At 38.6% G+C, this 17,368-nt stretch overlaps 2 protein-coding genes across 2 annotated transcripts; both read left to right on the top strand.

Moving 5' to 3' along the window:
* The first annotated feature begins 4,157 nt into the window (after nt 1-4,157).
* Nucleotides 4,158-6,549, top strand: LOC137714587 (receptor-like protein 2). The gene has a single exon (XM_068453770.1). It carries the CDS (start codon nt 4,435-4,437, stop codon nt 6,547-6,549), a length of 2,115 nt encoding a protein of 704 aa, XP_068309871.1. The 5' UTR covers nt 4,158-4,434.
* Nucleotides 6,550-16,599: 10,050 nt separating this feature from the next.
* On the top strand, nt 16,600-17,040 carry LOC137714586 (uncharacterized). Its single transcript, XM_068453769.1, has one exon. It carries the CDS (start codon nt 16,600-16,602, stop codon nt 17,038-17,040), a length of 441 nt encoding a protein of 146 aa, XP_068309870.1.
* Nucleotides 17,041-17,368: the final 328 nt, after the last annotated feature.

Here is a 17,368-nt window from a genome sequence, read left to right as displayed (position 1 = left end):
AAGGGACAAGGTAATATACATATCCTCACAGTCTTATTAAGGGGGATATACACCCTCATAAAACAATAAAAACAAAATACAGGAAACTACCTTACCCTGCTTATAAAAGAAAATACAAGGAAAAAACAGAGGGACATAGACCTAAAGCAAAAGGTAATTTACATATCCTCGTAGTCTTCGGTATGAAAAGAAAACCGATAAAAATCACAATCTAGTCTCCTCTCAGCCTTGTTTTTATCATATTCACGTGCACTGTAATCATGAAATAGAGCCTATCTTGTGCATTGTCAAAGAATTTCAAATATGCATATCTCCATGTCTTCTTAACAATTAAAGAACCACACACTCCCCAAAATCCTACGATGAAACCTAGTACGGTGAAAATATACAACCATGGAAAATCATGCTCATTGTCCACACCTTGGTTGTTCTTGCTATCTGCATGAATGCCCTTAATTGGAAGACACTCATTTGGAAATGGAGGGCCACACAATTTTGAATTCCCCTCAAATGCAAAAGCATCGAAACTTTTGAGCTGAATGCTTGTTGGGATTGGTCCTTTGAGATTATAGTACGAGACATTGAAATATTTCAAGAATTTAAGGATTGCCAATGACAACAGGATGTTTCCAGACAAATGATTCATAGAGAAGCTCAATTTCTCTAGATTTTTTAGGTTGGATATTCATTTTGAAATGTTGCCGGAAAAGTAGTTGCCACTGAGATCCAAGATGTGGACAAGGTGTATTTGGCCGATCTCAGTAGGTATTCTCCAATGGATGTGATTGCCAAACAGGCTTATTTTTGGTGGAAAGTTGGACAATCTTCGCGGGTAAATGAGGATAGGCAGGTCAATATAATCGTCTACTTAAGTTGTGGTCGGTTCATGTACCAACCTTGGTAGTCCACAAAGTTCTTTTGGAAATTCACTGGAAATTTGGTTGTCTGCCAAGTTCAAGAATAAGAGTTTGGGAAGGGTCCCCAACGATCTAGGATTTGGCCCTGTAATTCTACTGCCTATCAAAATCAAGATCTCTACATTCTTGAGTTTTGATAACCATGAAGGCATTTGATCATTGAACTCACAACTAAAAAAACCCAAAAATCAAAGATTTTGGAACCCATCGAAATCAACCACACCTTCATCAGCTGGCATTTCCTCACCCTTGAACGAATACGCAAGCCATAGTATTTGAAGACTTTTGCAATGCATTAATATCTTCATTGCCCCAGTGATGTTGGTTAAGCCACGAAGTGAGAGATGTGACAAAGATTTCAATGAAAGAATTCCAGGTTGTATTTGTCCCTTTAGAATATTTGCATTCAAACAAATAGCTTTTAAATACTAGAATGAATAAAGGCTTGTTAGAAATGTACCGATAAAGTGGTTTTGATATAGGCCAAGTTTACTAAGGTGACTAAGTCTCGAAAAATTGAGCATGGAGATATCTCCTTCCAAGTTGTTGGTTGCCATATGTATTTCTACAAGGTTTATGAAATTCATTAACGATGGGGGCAAAGAATCAAGAGCCAAGATTTTCAATTTGGAGTGCTTTCCAAAATGGAGAGGAGTAGGCCACTCAATTGATTAAAGGAAAGGTCAAAGATTGCAAGGTTGGTGAGATTGAAAATTTTCTCACTTATGGCTCCATGGAGTGAATTGGAAGGGAATGTAATTTCTTCAAGTTTGGTGGCATTGTAGATATCTTTCGGGAGTCGCCTGAGAGGATGTTGTTACCAGCACGAATAATTTGCAGTTTTGAACACCCCCCGAGTCCTGGAGAAATGTTACCACTGAATGCATTTACCGAAAAATCCATTAAATTCCGAGCTTGTTGAAAGAATGATGATGGAATTGCACCATGCAAGCGATTGCTTGACAAATCCAGTGTCTGAACATTGTGGGATGGTAGAGAAAATGGTAGCTTTCCAGAAAGAAGATTAAAGCTTAAATCAAGGAGCTCAAGATGATTCAAAGACAAGAAGAATTTAGTTTCAAGTGATCCAAAAAGTGAATTGTAAGATAGATTCAGGTGTGTGAGGTTGTTTGGGTTAATATTTGAACATTGGGTTGCAAGTGTTTGAAAGCCCAAAGATGCCAATTGAAAGAAGACCTGCCCGAAGCCCATCATCAAGCCCAAAGATAAATTGGCGCATTCCTAGTAATGCATAGGGCATGTGCCTATGATTTAAAAGTCAAGTGATGGGGACTAACTCACAATCAGCCAAAAAGCACTTTTCAGTGGCAATACAAGTAAAAAGCTGATGACTCACTACCCTTTAAGTGCTTTCGGGCAAGAGCAAAGTCACTACAGTCGGGCTAATCTGCTTATAAAAGGAGGAAAAGGTCCCAGAGACAAGGACACTCAACCAATCAAACAAACAAACATATAAACTTTGCTCTCAAGCCAGATTTGCATCTAAAAGCTTTGTAATTAGCCCAAATCTCGATCATTTTCAGGATCATTCCCTACAAAAGCCATCTTTTGTCTAGTTTAATAGCTCTGCTACCACCCCTAGTGGCGTAGTATTGATTCCCTTGTGTAAACTTGTTTGTCATCCATCCCTTTTTAGCATATAAACCCTGTAAACTCAAAAGAGATGTGATTGCAAGAAGTTCAACCTTACCCGACAAGGTGAAATCTTGCTCAAAGCTCTTTGTTTGTTTTACAAGTTAGTATATCTAGTGCTTAATGTATTCTCCAACATGTATTCAAGTCATATCCATCTGTTTTCCTACTTTAAGAGATTGTGTCTGGATCTGGCCACTTTGATGGATACGCCTTCATTTAAAACCAATCAAGAACCAAACAAATGACTTAAGGGATCTGGACTCCCCTCATTCAAATATGCAAGACTATGAACTGAAAGTCCTTGTTCGCAAGGCAAGAAAAAGAACATAAAGTGGACTTAACCCATCCACGACAATCCTTTGATAACAAGAAGTCCGAGTAACTTGGGGCGCAAGTAATCAATTAAACACAATCTTGTTCTACATCTGCTATACTGAGATAGCAATGGCACGCCTAGCGCTTGATTAGTTTTGATTGCAAGCCTCAAGGCCTACACCTAAGGCCCCACAAAGGCACCTTTCAAAACCAACTTTATTCTCTTCTTGCAGCACATCAGCAAGCAAGAGTTGAGTCGTGGATTTTTTTTTTTTTTTTTTAACAAACAATATTATCTATACTAAAGGGGGGGTGGTGGGCTTAGTTTCACAATGTGTTAGGTGGTTCAAATTCACCTTTAACAATAATCGAACCAAAAAACTCTCACTTACAAGTGAACCGTATTACTAAGTGGTGAGTCGTGGACTTTAATACACAAAGAATAAAGCTAAGAACTTGGACTGTACCCTTTAAAAATTAATTTTCTTTAAGTAGCAGTCATTTACTAGTCACGGGTATAATATGCGTATCATATGTAAAACTAGATGGGCAACTAACGCTTATAGATAATATTTTTATATTATGAATTTAAAGGATAATTAGATTGGAAATTTTTTATATATCGACGAATGTGGGGTTAAGTCACCTACAAAATCGACTCTCTTCCAAATTTTCTGAAAAAAAATCGTCAACAAGAAGAAAAAAAGAACTTTGAATTTTGACTTTTACTCCTACCATAGAAGATTAGTTGATATGGCCTTTATATGGTCTAATACAGTGCAGACCCACAATCACCATCTGTGTTAGCTGGCTAACACATGGACTGAAATATGTTACTTAAGGATTTTATGTTTTGTTCTTTTGGTTCATATTTTAAAATTTGATATTTTTGAATGTCTACTATGAGTCAATTCCGGCCACGTTTAGCATTTTCTGTATATAACACTTCGATATTGTTAACATTTCTATGTAACCATCTTTAGACGTCACTCTATTTCAGCTATACTCCCCAAATTCTATGTTATGTTTTTTTTTTTTTCAATTACCCAACAGGAAAAGGCTTCAAAACCCATGTCTTCAAGTGGGAAATATCTCTTCGAAGTACAGAGTGGTTTTAAACATTTGAATGGTAGACTTTGAAATTAGGTCTCTGGTCCTTTCATCCTGAATTCAAAACCCATGTCTTCAAGTGGGAAATATCTCGTCGACGTACAGAGAGGTTTTGAACATTTGAATGGTAGACTTTGAAATTAGGAGGACTTCGGTCCTTTCATGGTGGCCCATCCTGAATTCAAATTCCATGTCTTCAAGTGGGAAATATCTCTTCGACGTACAGAGAGGTTTTGAACATTTGAAAGGTTATGGTTGATTGCCAATTTCTCAGTTTGAAGTGATGTTTGCTGCTAGCGTGTTTAAGCAGAAAGGAAGAAGGCAGAAAAGAACTTGGATTATGTATGCATTTAGTTGCTCTATATATACCCAAACCTTAGAGAATTCCGAATGTAAAGAAACATATATATGCTAGAGCAGCTTAATTTCTAACCCAATGGCTCATGGCTTCCTTTTCATCCTCTTATTCTCTCACATCATCTCCACAAATGTTCATGCATGCAACCAAACTGAGCGTGCCTCTCTTCTGTCCTTCTCCTCCACCCTATCTTCTCATCCTTTAAATTGGACTTCGGTTAACTGTTGTTGTTGGAAGGGCATCGTTTGTAATCAAGATGGTTTGGTCACCCATTTGCTCTTATCCTCCAAAGGCCTCAAAGGAGATATTTACCCCTCATTATCATCACTTGGAAATCTCACACGCCTCGCCCACTTGAATCTCTCTCACAATTCACTTTCTGGATCACTCGAAATTGAATTCTTCTTGTCTTTGAAGTTTCTTGAGATCCTAGATTTGAGCTTTAATCTTCTTTCGGGAAACCTACCATTTTCTTTGCCATCCCACAATATCCAGACGTTGGATTTGTCAAGCAATCGGTTCCATGGTGCAATTCCATCATCATTCTTTCAACAAGCTCAAAATTTAACTAGTTTCAACGTCAACAACAATACCTTCTCAGGTTCGATCCCATCTTCTATATGTCTTCGCTCTTCTCCCTTGATTAGGTTGTTGGATTTTTCCTTCAATGCATTTGGTGGCAAGATTTCTCCTGGACTCGGGGAGTGTTCAAAATTGCAAATTTTTCGTGCTGGTAATAATAACCTCTCAGGATTACTTCCCAATGATATCTACAATGCCACCAAACTCGAAGAAATTGCATTCCCTTCCAATTCACTCAATGGAGCCCTAGGTGAGACAATTTTCAACCTCACCAACCTTGCAATCCTTGACCTCTCATTTAACCAATTGAGTGGCATGCTCTCTCCCCATTTTGGAAAGCTCTCCAAATTGAAACACTTGGCTCTTGATTACAACTATTTCGAAGGTTCTTTGCCCCCATCGTTGATGAATTGCACGAACCTTGTAGAAATACATATGGCAGCCAACAACTTGGAAGGAGATATCTCCATGCTCAATTTCTCAAAACTTAGTCACCTCAATAAACTTAACCTATTTCTAAACCACTTTACTGGTACATTTCCAACATGCCTTTATTCATGCCAGTCCTTAAAAGCTATTAATTTGGCTTCAAATAATCTAGAAGGACAAATACAACCTGAAATTCTTTCATTGAAATCTTTGTCCTTTCTCTCACTAAGTGGCTTCACCAATATCAATGGGGCAATGAAGATATTAATGCATTGCAAGGGTCTTCAAGCGCTCATCTTTTCATATTCGTTCAATGGCGAGGAAATTCCAGCTGATGAAGGCATGCTTGGTTTCGGTGGGTTCCAAAATCTTCGACTGTTGCTTTTTTATTATTGTGAGTTCACTGGTCAAATGCCGTTATGGTTTTCAAAACTCAAGAATGTAGAGATCTTAATTATGTCAGGTAGTAAAATTACCGGGCCAATTCCTAGATCGTTGGGGACTCTTCCCAAACTCTTATTCTTGTCCATGCATGACAACCAAATTTCCGGTGAATTTCCAAAAGAACTTTGTGGACTACCAAGGTTGGTACGTGAACCGACCACAACTCAAGTAGACGATTATGTTGACCTACCTCTCTTCACCACTTCAAACCGAGTTTACCCACGAAGAATTTCCAACTGGCCACCAACAATATCCCTATCTTTTAATCACATTCATGGAAGAATACCTACTGAGATCAGCCAAATGCACCTTGTCCACATCTTGGATCTTAGTGGCAACTACTTTTCTGGCAACATTCCAGAACAAATATCCAACCTAAAAAATCTAGAGAATTTGAGCCTCTCCATGAATCAGTTGTCTGGAAACATCCCGTTATCATTGGCAAGCTTTAATTTCTTAAAATATTTAAATGTCTCGTACAATAATCTCGAAGGACCAATCCCAACAAGCACTCAGCTCCAGAGTTTCAATGCTTCTGCATTTGAGGGGAATCCAAAATTGTGTGGTGCTCCACTGCCGAATGAGTGTCTACCAATTAAGGGCATTGATGCAGATAGTAAGAACAACCAAGGTGTGGACAATGGACATCAATTTCCATGGTTGTATATTTTCATCGCACTGGGTTTCATTGTAGGGTTTTGGGGAGTGTTTGGTTCATTAATTGTTAAGAAGACATAGAGATATGCCTTCTTTCAATTCTTAGATAATGTACAAGATAGGTTCTATGTGATGATTACACTGTGTATGACCATAATGAGAAGAAGGCTTAGAGGAGAGTAGATTTACTTTTATCGTACATCTTCGGTTTTCTTTTCATACGGAAGACAGCAAGAATATTATACTAATGGCACTTGTAAATGTGATTCTGTTAAGGGTGCGTGCTTGGGGAATTTATCTATATATTAAATGTCCCTAGTCTTGTGTATGAAGAAATATTATCTCATTCAAGATCCGCAGATGGCTGAGAGATTGGGTATACAAGCGCCATGGCATGACAAATAGCCATTCTCTACAAAGATATGCTCGAACAAAAAGATTTTGAAGGGAGAATTATATAGCACGAAAGGAAAGACTACATGATATTGTGCATTATAAGTTGTTCAACTGAGCCAACTCAGAGACTTATATATTAATTTGGTTAGGTTGAGCTGTAAAGTTCTAGCGAATGACAGTGAGTGTTAACCAAGATTACTTGGGTTGCAAGTAACTTGTTTCTCGGGTTATTTGCGATACAAGTGATTTGGTAAATCTCTACATAGTGAGGATTATGAAGGGGTGATTTTGAATGCCGTCTCTATTCATCAACATTATTTGATTGAAACCTTCTTGGTTTTCAAATTGTGATTGAAGTCCCTGAAATTAATGCAATAATGCACTTCTATGTATGTTATTATAATTTTTAAATTAAAATTTGATATTTGTAGTCATTTATATTAATGAGATTTTAAATAAAATCCATAATTTTTTGAAATTATTAAAAAAACATTATACTTAAATAAAACCCATGATTTGTCATTACTTATATTAATTATATTTTACATACAAAAAATTGGTAATTTTTAAATGCTACATTTTACATACAAAAAGTTGGTAAATTTTATACAAAAAAGGTGATACATTTTATAAAAAAGAAAAATGGGTACATTTTATATAAAAAAACAACAGGTACATGTTACATATAACAAAGTGGTAAATTTTTAAAGACAAATGGGTACATTACTAATAAATTATGGGTACTAATAAATGGTAAAAAAAAAAATGAGTACAAATAAAAGTTTGAAAAATATGGACGCAAAAATAAATTAATATATGGGTACGAACTAAAACTGAAAAGGAAATTGGCGAAATTTAAAAAGAGGGTTCCAAATTAAAATGTGTACAAACAAAAATAAAAATATATGATATAAATTTAGCCATAAATATAAATATATCAAATGTAATGTTTTTAACATTAAATGTGTCACATCCCGGCCCGGGCCCCCACCACATCCCAAGCTCAACTCCACCGTAGCACGATATTATCCACTTTGGGCCCTGACCACACCCACACGGTTTTGTTTCTGGGAACTCACACGAGAACTTCCCAGTGGGTCACCCATCATGGGATTGCTTTCGCATACTACTCGCTTAACTTCGGAGTTCCGATGAACTCCGAAGCCAGTGAGCTCCCAAAAAGCCTCGTGCTAGGTAAAGATGGGAATATACATATAAGGCTTACAGGATCCACTCCCTTGGGCGATGTGGGATGTTACAATCCACCCCTTTAGGGGCCCAACATCCTCGTCGGCACACATCCGGCCAGAGATTGGCCCATGGGATTGTTTTCGCATGCTACTCGCTTAACTTCGGAGTTCCGATGAACTTCGAAGCCAGTGAGCTCCCAAAAAGCCTCGTGCTAGGTAAAGATGGGAATATACATATAAGGCTTACAGGATCCACTCCCTTGGGCGATGTGGGATGTTACAATCCACCCCCTTAGGGGCCCAACGTCCTCGTCGGCACACATCCGACCAGAGATTGGCTCTGATACCAAATTGTCACATCCCGGCCCGGGGTCTACCACATCCCAGGCTCGCTTCACCACCGCAGCACGATATTGTCCACTTTAGGCCCCGACCACACCATTACGGTTTTGTTTCTAGGAACTCACACGAGAACATCCCAGTGGGTCACCCATCATGGGATTGCTCTCACGTGCTACTCGCTTAACTTCGAAGTTTCGATGAACTCCGAAGCCAGTGAGCTCCCAAAAAGCCTCGTGCTAGGTAGAGATGGGAATATACATATAAGGCTTACAAGATCCCCTCCCTTGGGCGATGTGAGATGTTACAAAATGAATATGTTTAGAAATAAATTTTAATTGTCTTGATATTTAAAATATTTTATTATGAAATAATTAATGATGTTTATTAAAATCAACGAACCTTGATTAACAATTGAAAAGGAATAAGATTTCAATCAATTGAGTTGAAAAAAGAGGGACAGGAACCTAGTTTCTCCATTATGAAGTCTTAACCATGCAACTAACTTGTGGGAATCCTTAAGGGATTCATTACAGAGATATTGAATCATGATAGAACTCAATCATAATGAAGTTGATGGGGTATACAACTCTTACTAGGCTAGTTGCGTACAAACCCTAGCAATATATACAAGGTTATAGTCCCTGCTCCCCTACGTGAAAAACCCTAACGATTATTGAGACCTATTGATACAGTAAGGGAGCTTTTGAGTAGTGGGAGTATAAGACAACCTTAGCATCACTGGCAAAGCTACATAGGTGCAAGGAGGGGCGACCGCCCCTCCACTCACCGTAAATAAAGGCCAGGAAAGAGTAGCCGCCCTTCTGGTCAGTCGAAAAACTTGTCAATAACAGCCTTTTATTCTTCTGCTGCTGCACAGACCCTGCGCACGACGGCTTCTTACTCTCAGTGTGATGCGAATCTCAATTGCAATAAGACAACTATGGTTGCAGTTGCAGAGCTTGGTGCGACATGACTTGCAAACTGCAGAGTCTGTATACCCACCATCGAGAAGAAGAAGACGAAAATGTTAAAACTGTTGTAGCCTATATTTAACTAAGGGGTGTGGCATGGAGAGAAAAAGGGTGGAGAATAGACTTGAAGAATTGTGTATTTATTCCCCAATCCTTATGCCTTTATTTATAGTAATAAGGAGGAGAGAAACTTGCTCTCCAAGCAATACAAAGTCTATTAGGAAAGATATTCTAGATCCCAATGGATTCTTAATCTATCTTTACTTAGGATTTACACAATCACAATATGTATTAGAACATATGTCACAACACTTTCCCTTGAGTGTGCAAATACTAAAGTAGATAGCCCATCAGATATTCAGACAAATCTAGAAGTAGTTGATGAAGTTGTCTCGTCTAGTTGGCACAAGTAGCGAATGCGAGTCTCAAAACAAACAAAAGAATGCATGAGTCGTAAAACTCACAAAACCTCGTTATGGAAAAACCCAAGGTGGGACAAGAGCCCATAGCTAAAAGAGAAAAGTGAGAAGTTGCATTAAGTCAAAACTATATGTCTTAAGGATGCAAGTAGGACGTACACAGTAATGGCGTTCATGCTTTCGGGACGAAGGTCCATCCTACATTTGGTACACATCTTTGCAGGCACATTTGCAGCTGGTATATATGATCTCATCACTTTTTACTAGATCAGAGAAAGTGTCTGGTTATACTCTGACGATCTAGATTGGGATCGAGATGAAACATAATGGAAACGTCCACGATAATTCGCAATGTTCTGTAGGAACGTTGACGTTCTTATCTCCCCCTAACGGCAGGAACACTGTCTCATAAAAGTGACAATTCATAAAATGAACAGTAAAGAAATCGCATGTCAAAGGTTCTAAGTAACGAATATTAGAAAGAGAATCATAACCGACATAGATTTCCATCCTTCCCTAAGGACCCTCTTTTTTTATTTTGTACGTAAGGGCGGCGCAAATGGCACATAGACCGCAAAACCAAAGGCGCACAGATGCGATATATCGGGTTCATATCTGGTAACCAACTGACACGCGTTTTATAAAGTTGGGTGGTGACGGGCCTAAGGTGGACCAACATGGTTCTTGCAATATTGCATGGCCCCAAGCAGAGATCGAGAACTTGATACATATGACTAATCGATCGCGCAATCATTTGAAGGCATTTAATGAATGTTTCTTCTGGGTCGTTTTGGGTATAAACATGAGGTATTGGATGTTCAACTTCAAAACCCAATTGACATGCAATATCCATCGAAAGTTTCTGATGTAAATTCTCCAACTTATCCAATCAAATAGATTTGATCAGATAATCAGGGTGGTGAGCCTTGAGCTTTTTAATCTGAGCCACTAGTGTGGCGAATACAGCTTGTGGACAATAGCCACACGTGTGACCAACATGTACAAGCATCAACCAATACCATAAAGTATCTACATGGTCTGTAGGGTGGTTGAATCAGTCCACAAATGTCATTTTGAATCCTTTGTAGAAAAGATTAAGGATGCTTAGGCACCAGGTATGATGTCTTTACTTCTGGTAAGAGGATGCGTAAAATGGCGCATCATGGATCATCCTAGATATCCCCAAACGTACATCAACAGCGAAAATTCCTTTGAAATTGCGGGCTTCTGGCCAACCACATAGTGGGCCTGAATGGGTGTAATCCACTCGTTAAGCATTTCATCTTCTCTAGAATACATTTCTGGATATATTCATAGCAAGTGCAATATGGTAATATGCAAATGAATTTTACTTCATTTTCTATATTGGTTTCAATATGGTAATAATGCTCTCAGATATCCTTAAAGCTCAAAAGGCGTTCTTTCGAAATGAGTGAGTATAAGGCTTCTCTTTATGGTGAAATTAGTACCATTGGACAATATAGGGCAGTGTCATGCCCACAATCAGGTTGGATAAGCCAGAAAGGGTTGTCATGGGATGATTAGGTATGAAGTTAGAATAGAACCAGACAGCTACCTTCCCCACAAAACATACCTAAGCATGAGTTAATTGTATTAGTCATATGTGGTAATTTCTATTAATTAACTCTTATTTGAGAATAATAGTGACATCCAAACACCAATCTTAAATCCAAGAATAAATTGTTCATAAAGTAAACAAATATACAAGGGGGTTAGTCCAATAGGCATTCCATGTCAAATTTCACTCTTCGAAATGTGTTAGGTTTAGTCTCACAGATTGACTATGGGAATGGTACTTAGTAGCAACATTGGTAGATGCACTTACAAGTGCATAACCAATGATCTATTTCTTCAAAACTGAATTAGATTCTGGTAGATGCACTTACAAGTGCATAACTAATGATCTATTTCTTCAAAACTGAATTAGATTCTGCAGGGTTGAGGTTCGGGAATATTATCCCTTATTCTTGAAGTTTTAGGTGCTAAGGAACATGCTTCGAGCGTGATACCACATCTTGGCAGGCTTGATTCTACCATATGTTGTAAAACAAACTCGAAATGGGATTGTGAAAGAGAGACAGACCCAGACTTGGGTACGATAAGCTCTAGCCAAAATTGGAGGGGTCTGTTTAGTAGCCTCTGCCGAAGCAGAGCAGTACCATTCGGTGCACCTCTACCGAAGCAAAGCATGCATGTTGGTGCATCTCTGTCGAAGCAGGGCACCATCATTTGGTAGACTCCAGCCAAAACTACGTCTATACCATTCGATACCTCCCAGTTGAATTGATGCGGTACCTTTCTCTTACAAGGTGGTAGCAATCAAATCTAAGAATTTATTTAATTTCTACTTTCTATACTACTACTTCAGGAGCAATTTAGATATAGAAAATCAAGAAAGATTTTCTTCCAGTCAAAATTTGATTGAAGATAAATTCAGAATTGTACCTATTCATTGATGTAAGGATTTCAATCATGTTTTGCTTCGGGCAAGAATTCATCTTTGCATGATTTGAAATGGTCCATAGCGAGTCAAAGAGCCATAGAGTCCTCAGCAATGAGGTACTTCGATTTGATATGCTTTAGGCATAAGTCTTCGAATAAAGATCATGGCGGAGACGTATTTAGCTCTTCCACACCATAACTGGCTACAATGATTTCATAACTAGTCATAGTCAAGCAGGGTGTCACATCTTGTATCCACATAAAGTATTTTCTTATTCGAAACTTCCAAATCAGTAAAATCATACTTGTTACTATTGGACAATACACTGAATGGCGGAAATAAGAATGTGATTGGTGTTTAAGGAAATAAAATTTCCATAAACATCAAAGTTAGAACATTTAGTATCTAAGACATGGTTTGGTTTAAACGGATTTAAGCATGGAGAACTTCGAGTCTCAACATAAGTGTTACGCATTAAGAAACTTCAGGTTTCTATGGCACTTTTCTAAAACATTGGGTTCGGAAGTATGAACTTAAAGTTCATAATACCTGCAAATAAGCGCAATATATACAAGACAAAAATAAGAAAGCAAAAAGAAAATAAATATATGCGAATAGGTCTTCGGGGCCTAGGATTATAATTGAATTTAATTATTTCGACTTCGGGGCCAATATTAAATGTTGGGTGAAAAATTATAAAAGCCCATAAGATCTTAAAAAATAGGCAATGAAATATGGGAGGCTTAAGAAAAATTGGACCGAAAATTAAAAGGGAGGCTTCAGGCCCAAATCAACAAGAGCCCATACAGGGGTGTTAATCTAGTGCAACGCGGGCACACATACACCAGCTTCTAGCTATGATGGGTTGTGGTGCGATGCACGGGAGGAGGTAGGAGCCCATAAGGGCTTAACTGTTTAACGGGAAGGGGCAAGCCACCAAAGACCAAAGGGCTGGTGACAAAGCAAAGCCCAAATGAGTTTCCGATGTGGGTCGAAGGAGAACAAGCCCAGTAGGGCTTGGGTTTGGACCAAAAAGCATCCCAGCAACGCTGGGTGTGTTCACCAGGATTAGGCACTTGCACCGCTGCTTCAGGCAGCCGTGTTTTGGTCAGGCAGCAGTGTGTGAGATAGTGGTTCGTCTGCGAACCATCGTTTGGTGGCGAAAGGATGGCCTCAACGTCCACGAACGAAGAATTCTATGGCATCGAAGGTGAGATTTCAAAGAAATCTTGACCACAAACTCCATCGACGATGACTACAGGTCACCGGAGTTAGCCTGGCGACACTAAATTGGTGGCCATGGCGGTGGTTCATGGGTTTGAGTTTAAGGACAGGGACAACGCCATATGACATTGTTCTAGGTTTTCAAGCAGAGTTGCAGGCTTGCTTGGCTCATTGGATGTGGCTCTATGGCTCGTGGCTCGGCCTGCCTTGCAGACACAAGCTGTTGGCAGCTTGCTAAGCGGCGCGGCTTCGAACCGTCGCACGTTTGGATCCAAAAACCCTAATTTTTTATTTTTTTCAATTCAATTAAATTCTTGCATATTCACTATAATTTATAGCAATATCAATTCACATAATTTAAAATTATGAGTATAATGCATACAAAATTTATGTAGAATTTAGAATTCGAAAAACGTAAAGTTGGGTCATGCATTATGGTGAATATTCATGCTATTAGGGCTGCAAAAATATCGAGATAGAAACCGTTGTGTTTGGAAGAACCTGATTGCGTGATAATATTGGTGAACTAGTTTGATGCATAAAATTCTTTCTTCAGTTTCGGTTTTCCATCTTCAAAGCTTGTATCACGTTCCACACAAGAAAAATAAATTGAATCAATAAAAGCATATGAATTCAATAAAATCCAAATTTAATCAATTAAAAAATTAAAACGTAATACTCTCCTGATTGAAGACAAATAAATTCTCTTTAGCACAGCATGAAGAGCATGCTGATACCGTGTTGTGGCCTATATTTAACTAAGGGGTGTGGCAGGAGAGAAAGAGGGTGGAGAATAGACTTGAGAAATTGTGTGTTAATTCCCCAGTCTTTGTGTCTTTATTTATAGTAATAAGGAGCCTATTAGGAAAGATCTTCTATGTAACATCCCACATCGCCCAGGGGAGTGATCCTTAAATGTATATTCTCATCCCTACCTAGCACGAGGCCTTTTGGGAGCTCACTGGCTTCGGGTTCCGTAGGAACTCCGAAGTTAAGCGAGAATGGGGCTAGAGCAATCCCATGATGGGTGACCCACTGGGAAGTTGCTCGTGAGTTCCCAAAAACAAAACCGTGAGGGAATGGTAAGCCCAAAGCGGACAATATCGTGCTACGGTAGTGGAGCGGGCCCGGGAAGTGATCCGCCCCGGGCCAGGATGTGACATTCTAGATCCCAAACGATTTCTAATCTATCTCTACTTAGGATTTACTCAATCACAATATGTATTAGAACATATGTCACAACAAAAACCTATTTTTTATAACTTAATTACACGAGCTTTGCTTACATTTTACACGTGGTAGTAGTTATTGTCATTCATTTCGCCACAACCAGGAGAACGTCGCATAGAATTCTAATAGCACTCTAATTGAAAGAAAATGATATACTAATCGACAAAATAAAAAGAAAGAAAGAAAATAATACTATTATATTAATGTATTTTGTAATTATATTTCTTTTTTATTTATTAGGGTACACACTATCATATAAATATACACTATATTCTTTTGTTCTATGTAAGTTGCAAGTCATACATATACAATATAAAATAATTCATACGAGATTCAAAAAATATTTCGTAATGCACCATAGACTCGTAATCACTTGAACTTTTATCTCATACCATTAGATGATTTACCAAAATACTAACGAGAATTTTTCAATATTTATATATATATATATATATATATATATATATATATATTACATGTTATATAATAAATATGCATTTATTTATATGATATATTATAAATGAAGGCTCTGTTTAGGCGCTAGGGTTAGGCCCCAACCTGCCACTTGAATATCGCTTAGCGTTTTTAGGACCTTCCTTATTTTACGTAATGGAACGATACTAAAAGAAACGACACTTATATCCTCCTTCAAATACAGTTAGTGCAAATCATCCTTTGAATATACCAAGTACTCCAAATTCTCCTTTGACTATTTTGATTAGTCCAAATGCTCCTTGAATGTTTTAGATAGTTCTCGATAAAATGAGGTTATTGAGTTGGATGAAATATTAGCTAACCTTCTTGCAGACTGTGGACTTAGACCTTGAATGGTTGTCTAAATTCTTTTGAAACCTTTACCCTTTTTTAAATTTTGCCCCTCTTGCGAATAATTTCTAGCTTTGCCACTGCTTAGCATCATGTCTTCTTATGTGGCTTAGAGCTCAAGTAGGTTTTCCTATTAATCTGTAGTTGCATGTTTCACATGGCTATTGATTTGGTGTATCGTAATCCTACAGTCATGTTGATATCGTCTTTACATGTTGTGGAGCCAAAAATAATCGAGAAAAATATGGAGGCGACATGTGGATTCCAGGGTTAAAAGGATAAAAATACCCTCGAGGAATATCGGAACTCCTACGCGTGAGCAGTGGATAATCATGACTCAATCGAGGTCAAAAGTGCTCAAAATACGTAATTATTCAAAACCTATTTCATCCATCCTCATCAAATCTTTTCCACAAGGTAACCCCAAATCATTCCTTTCAAATTATATTAATTAGCTAATTAATTGATTTATTACTCAATTAATTTATTAATTAGCTAACAAATTATGAACAACACCCAAAAAACAATCCAAGTGGCCGGTCCCCATCCTCCTAAAAGGGCCGGCCATACCCCTATAAATACCACCTCATTTTCTCCAAAACTCAATTCCAATTCTCTTACAAAATTCTTTAAATTCTCCAAACACTTTTCCCTCAAAATTCTAACTTTGGCATCGGAGGTTCTTCGACCAAAGCGCCCCCCCATTCATCGTGGAGGCGTGAGGCTCTTGGCCTTGACTTAAGGTGTTACTTGTTTTGTAGGTGCAATTTTGTCCAAGAAGAAGACGGAAATTTTCTTTCACAAATTGGTGTTTTCCTTGAGAGGTTGAGTCGCACACTTGTAGAAAACTCTCGCATCCAAGGTTTTTCGTTTTCTTGTCCATTTGTAGATTTTTCAAACGCAATGAAGTGACCGATGAAGCGCTACGACATGACGTGACCAACATCAGCAGGTCACCCTTCACGGAAGAGATCGAGTAGGCAGAGCCTCCACGCAAGTTTAGCATGCCACATTTCACATCTTTCAAAAGGGATGGAGATCCAGAAAGGCACTTGAAGCACTACCGAAGCATGATTGTCGTTTATTGGAACAACGATGCCCTTATGTGCAAGATATTCGCCACCACTTTACAAGACGAGGCACAAGATTGGTTTCACACCTTGCCACCACGATCCATCCGGAGTTTTGAAGATCTTTATTTGGTTTTCACCAAAGAATACTCATCCTACTGCTCAATCAAGAAAAAGCCTAACCACTTGTTCAACGTGAAGAATAACCCAAAAGAGTCGCTCCATGACTATGTGAAGAGGTTCAAAGCAAAGAAGGCGAAGATAGTCAAATGTGACGACTTAATAGCAAGTGCAACCTTCCAAAAAGGACTCCCAGCAGATCATCCATTATTCAGAAAGTTGATCATGAAAGAAGATCTAACTCTGGCAGACTTTTTTGCTATGGTAGAGAAGCATGCATTTTGGGACAAGGCTCGACGAGCAGACAAGGCGCCAGAGTAGCCTCGAAAAGAGTCAGCAGTAGCTCAAAAGAAGGATGACGAGAAGTAGTCTGGTAAAAGCAAGCAAAAGGCCAAGCGTATGGACCGACCCATGACCAAAGAAGGCCCGACGACCAAGAACTACTCTAAGTTCTCAATCCTGATCCACCAAATCCTTCGCGACATCAAGAATGAGCCATGGTTCAAGCTGCCGAAACAATCAAAGGGAAATACTTCCAAGTTGGATCACACCAAAGACTACGCATTCCACTGAGGTCCCGGTCACACAATCGATGACTACTACACTTGGAAGAACTACCTAGAAAAACTAGTGAAAAGAAGGCAAGGTC

The sequence above is a fragment of the Pyrus communis genome, chromosome 14, assembly GCF_963583255.1.
Source record: "Pyrus communis chromosome 14, drPyrComm1.1, whole genome shotgun sequence".
Classification (NCBI taxonomy): domain Eukaryota; kingdom Viridiplantae; phylum Streptophyta; class Magnoliopsida; order Rosales; family Rosaceae; genus Pyrus; species Pyrus communis.
Note: the sequence above shows the minus strand (reverse complement) of the source record. Positions and strands in the feature narration are given on the sequence as shown.

What these genes read in the sequence shown, in the direction of transcription:
- LOC137714587 (XM_068453770.1), top strand. Translation starts at nt 4,435, where the DNA reads ATGGCTCATGGCTTCCTTTTCATCCTCTTATTCTCTCACATCATCTCC.
- LOC137714586 (XM_068453769.1), top strand. Translation starts at nt 16,600, where the DNA reads ATGATTGTCGTTTATTGGAACAACGATGCCCTTATGTGCAAGATATTC.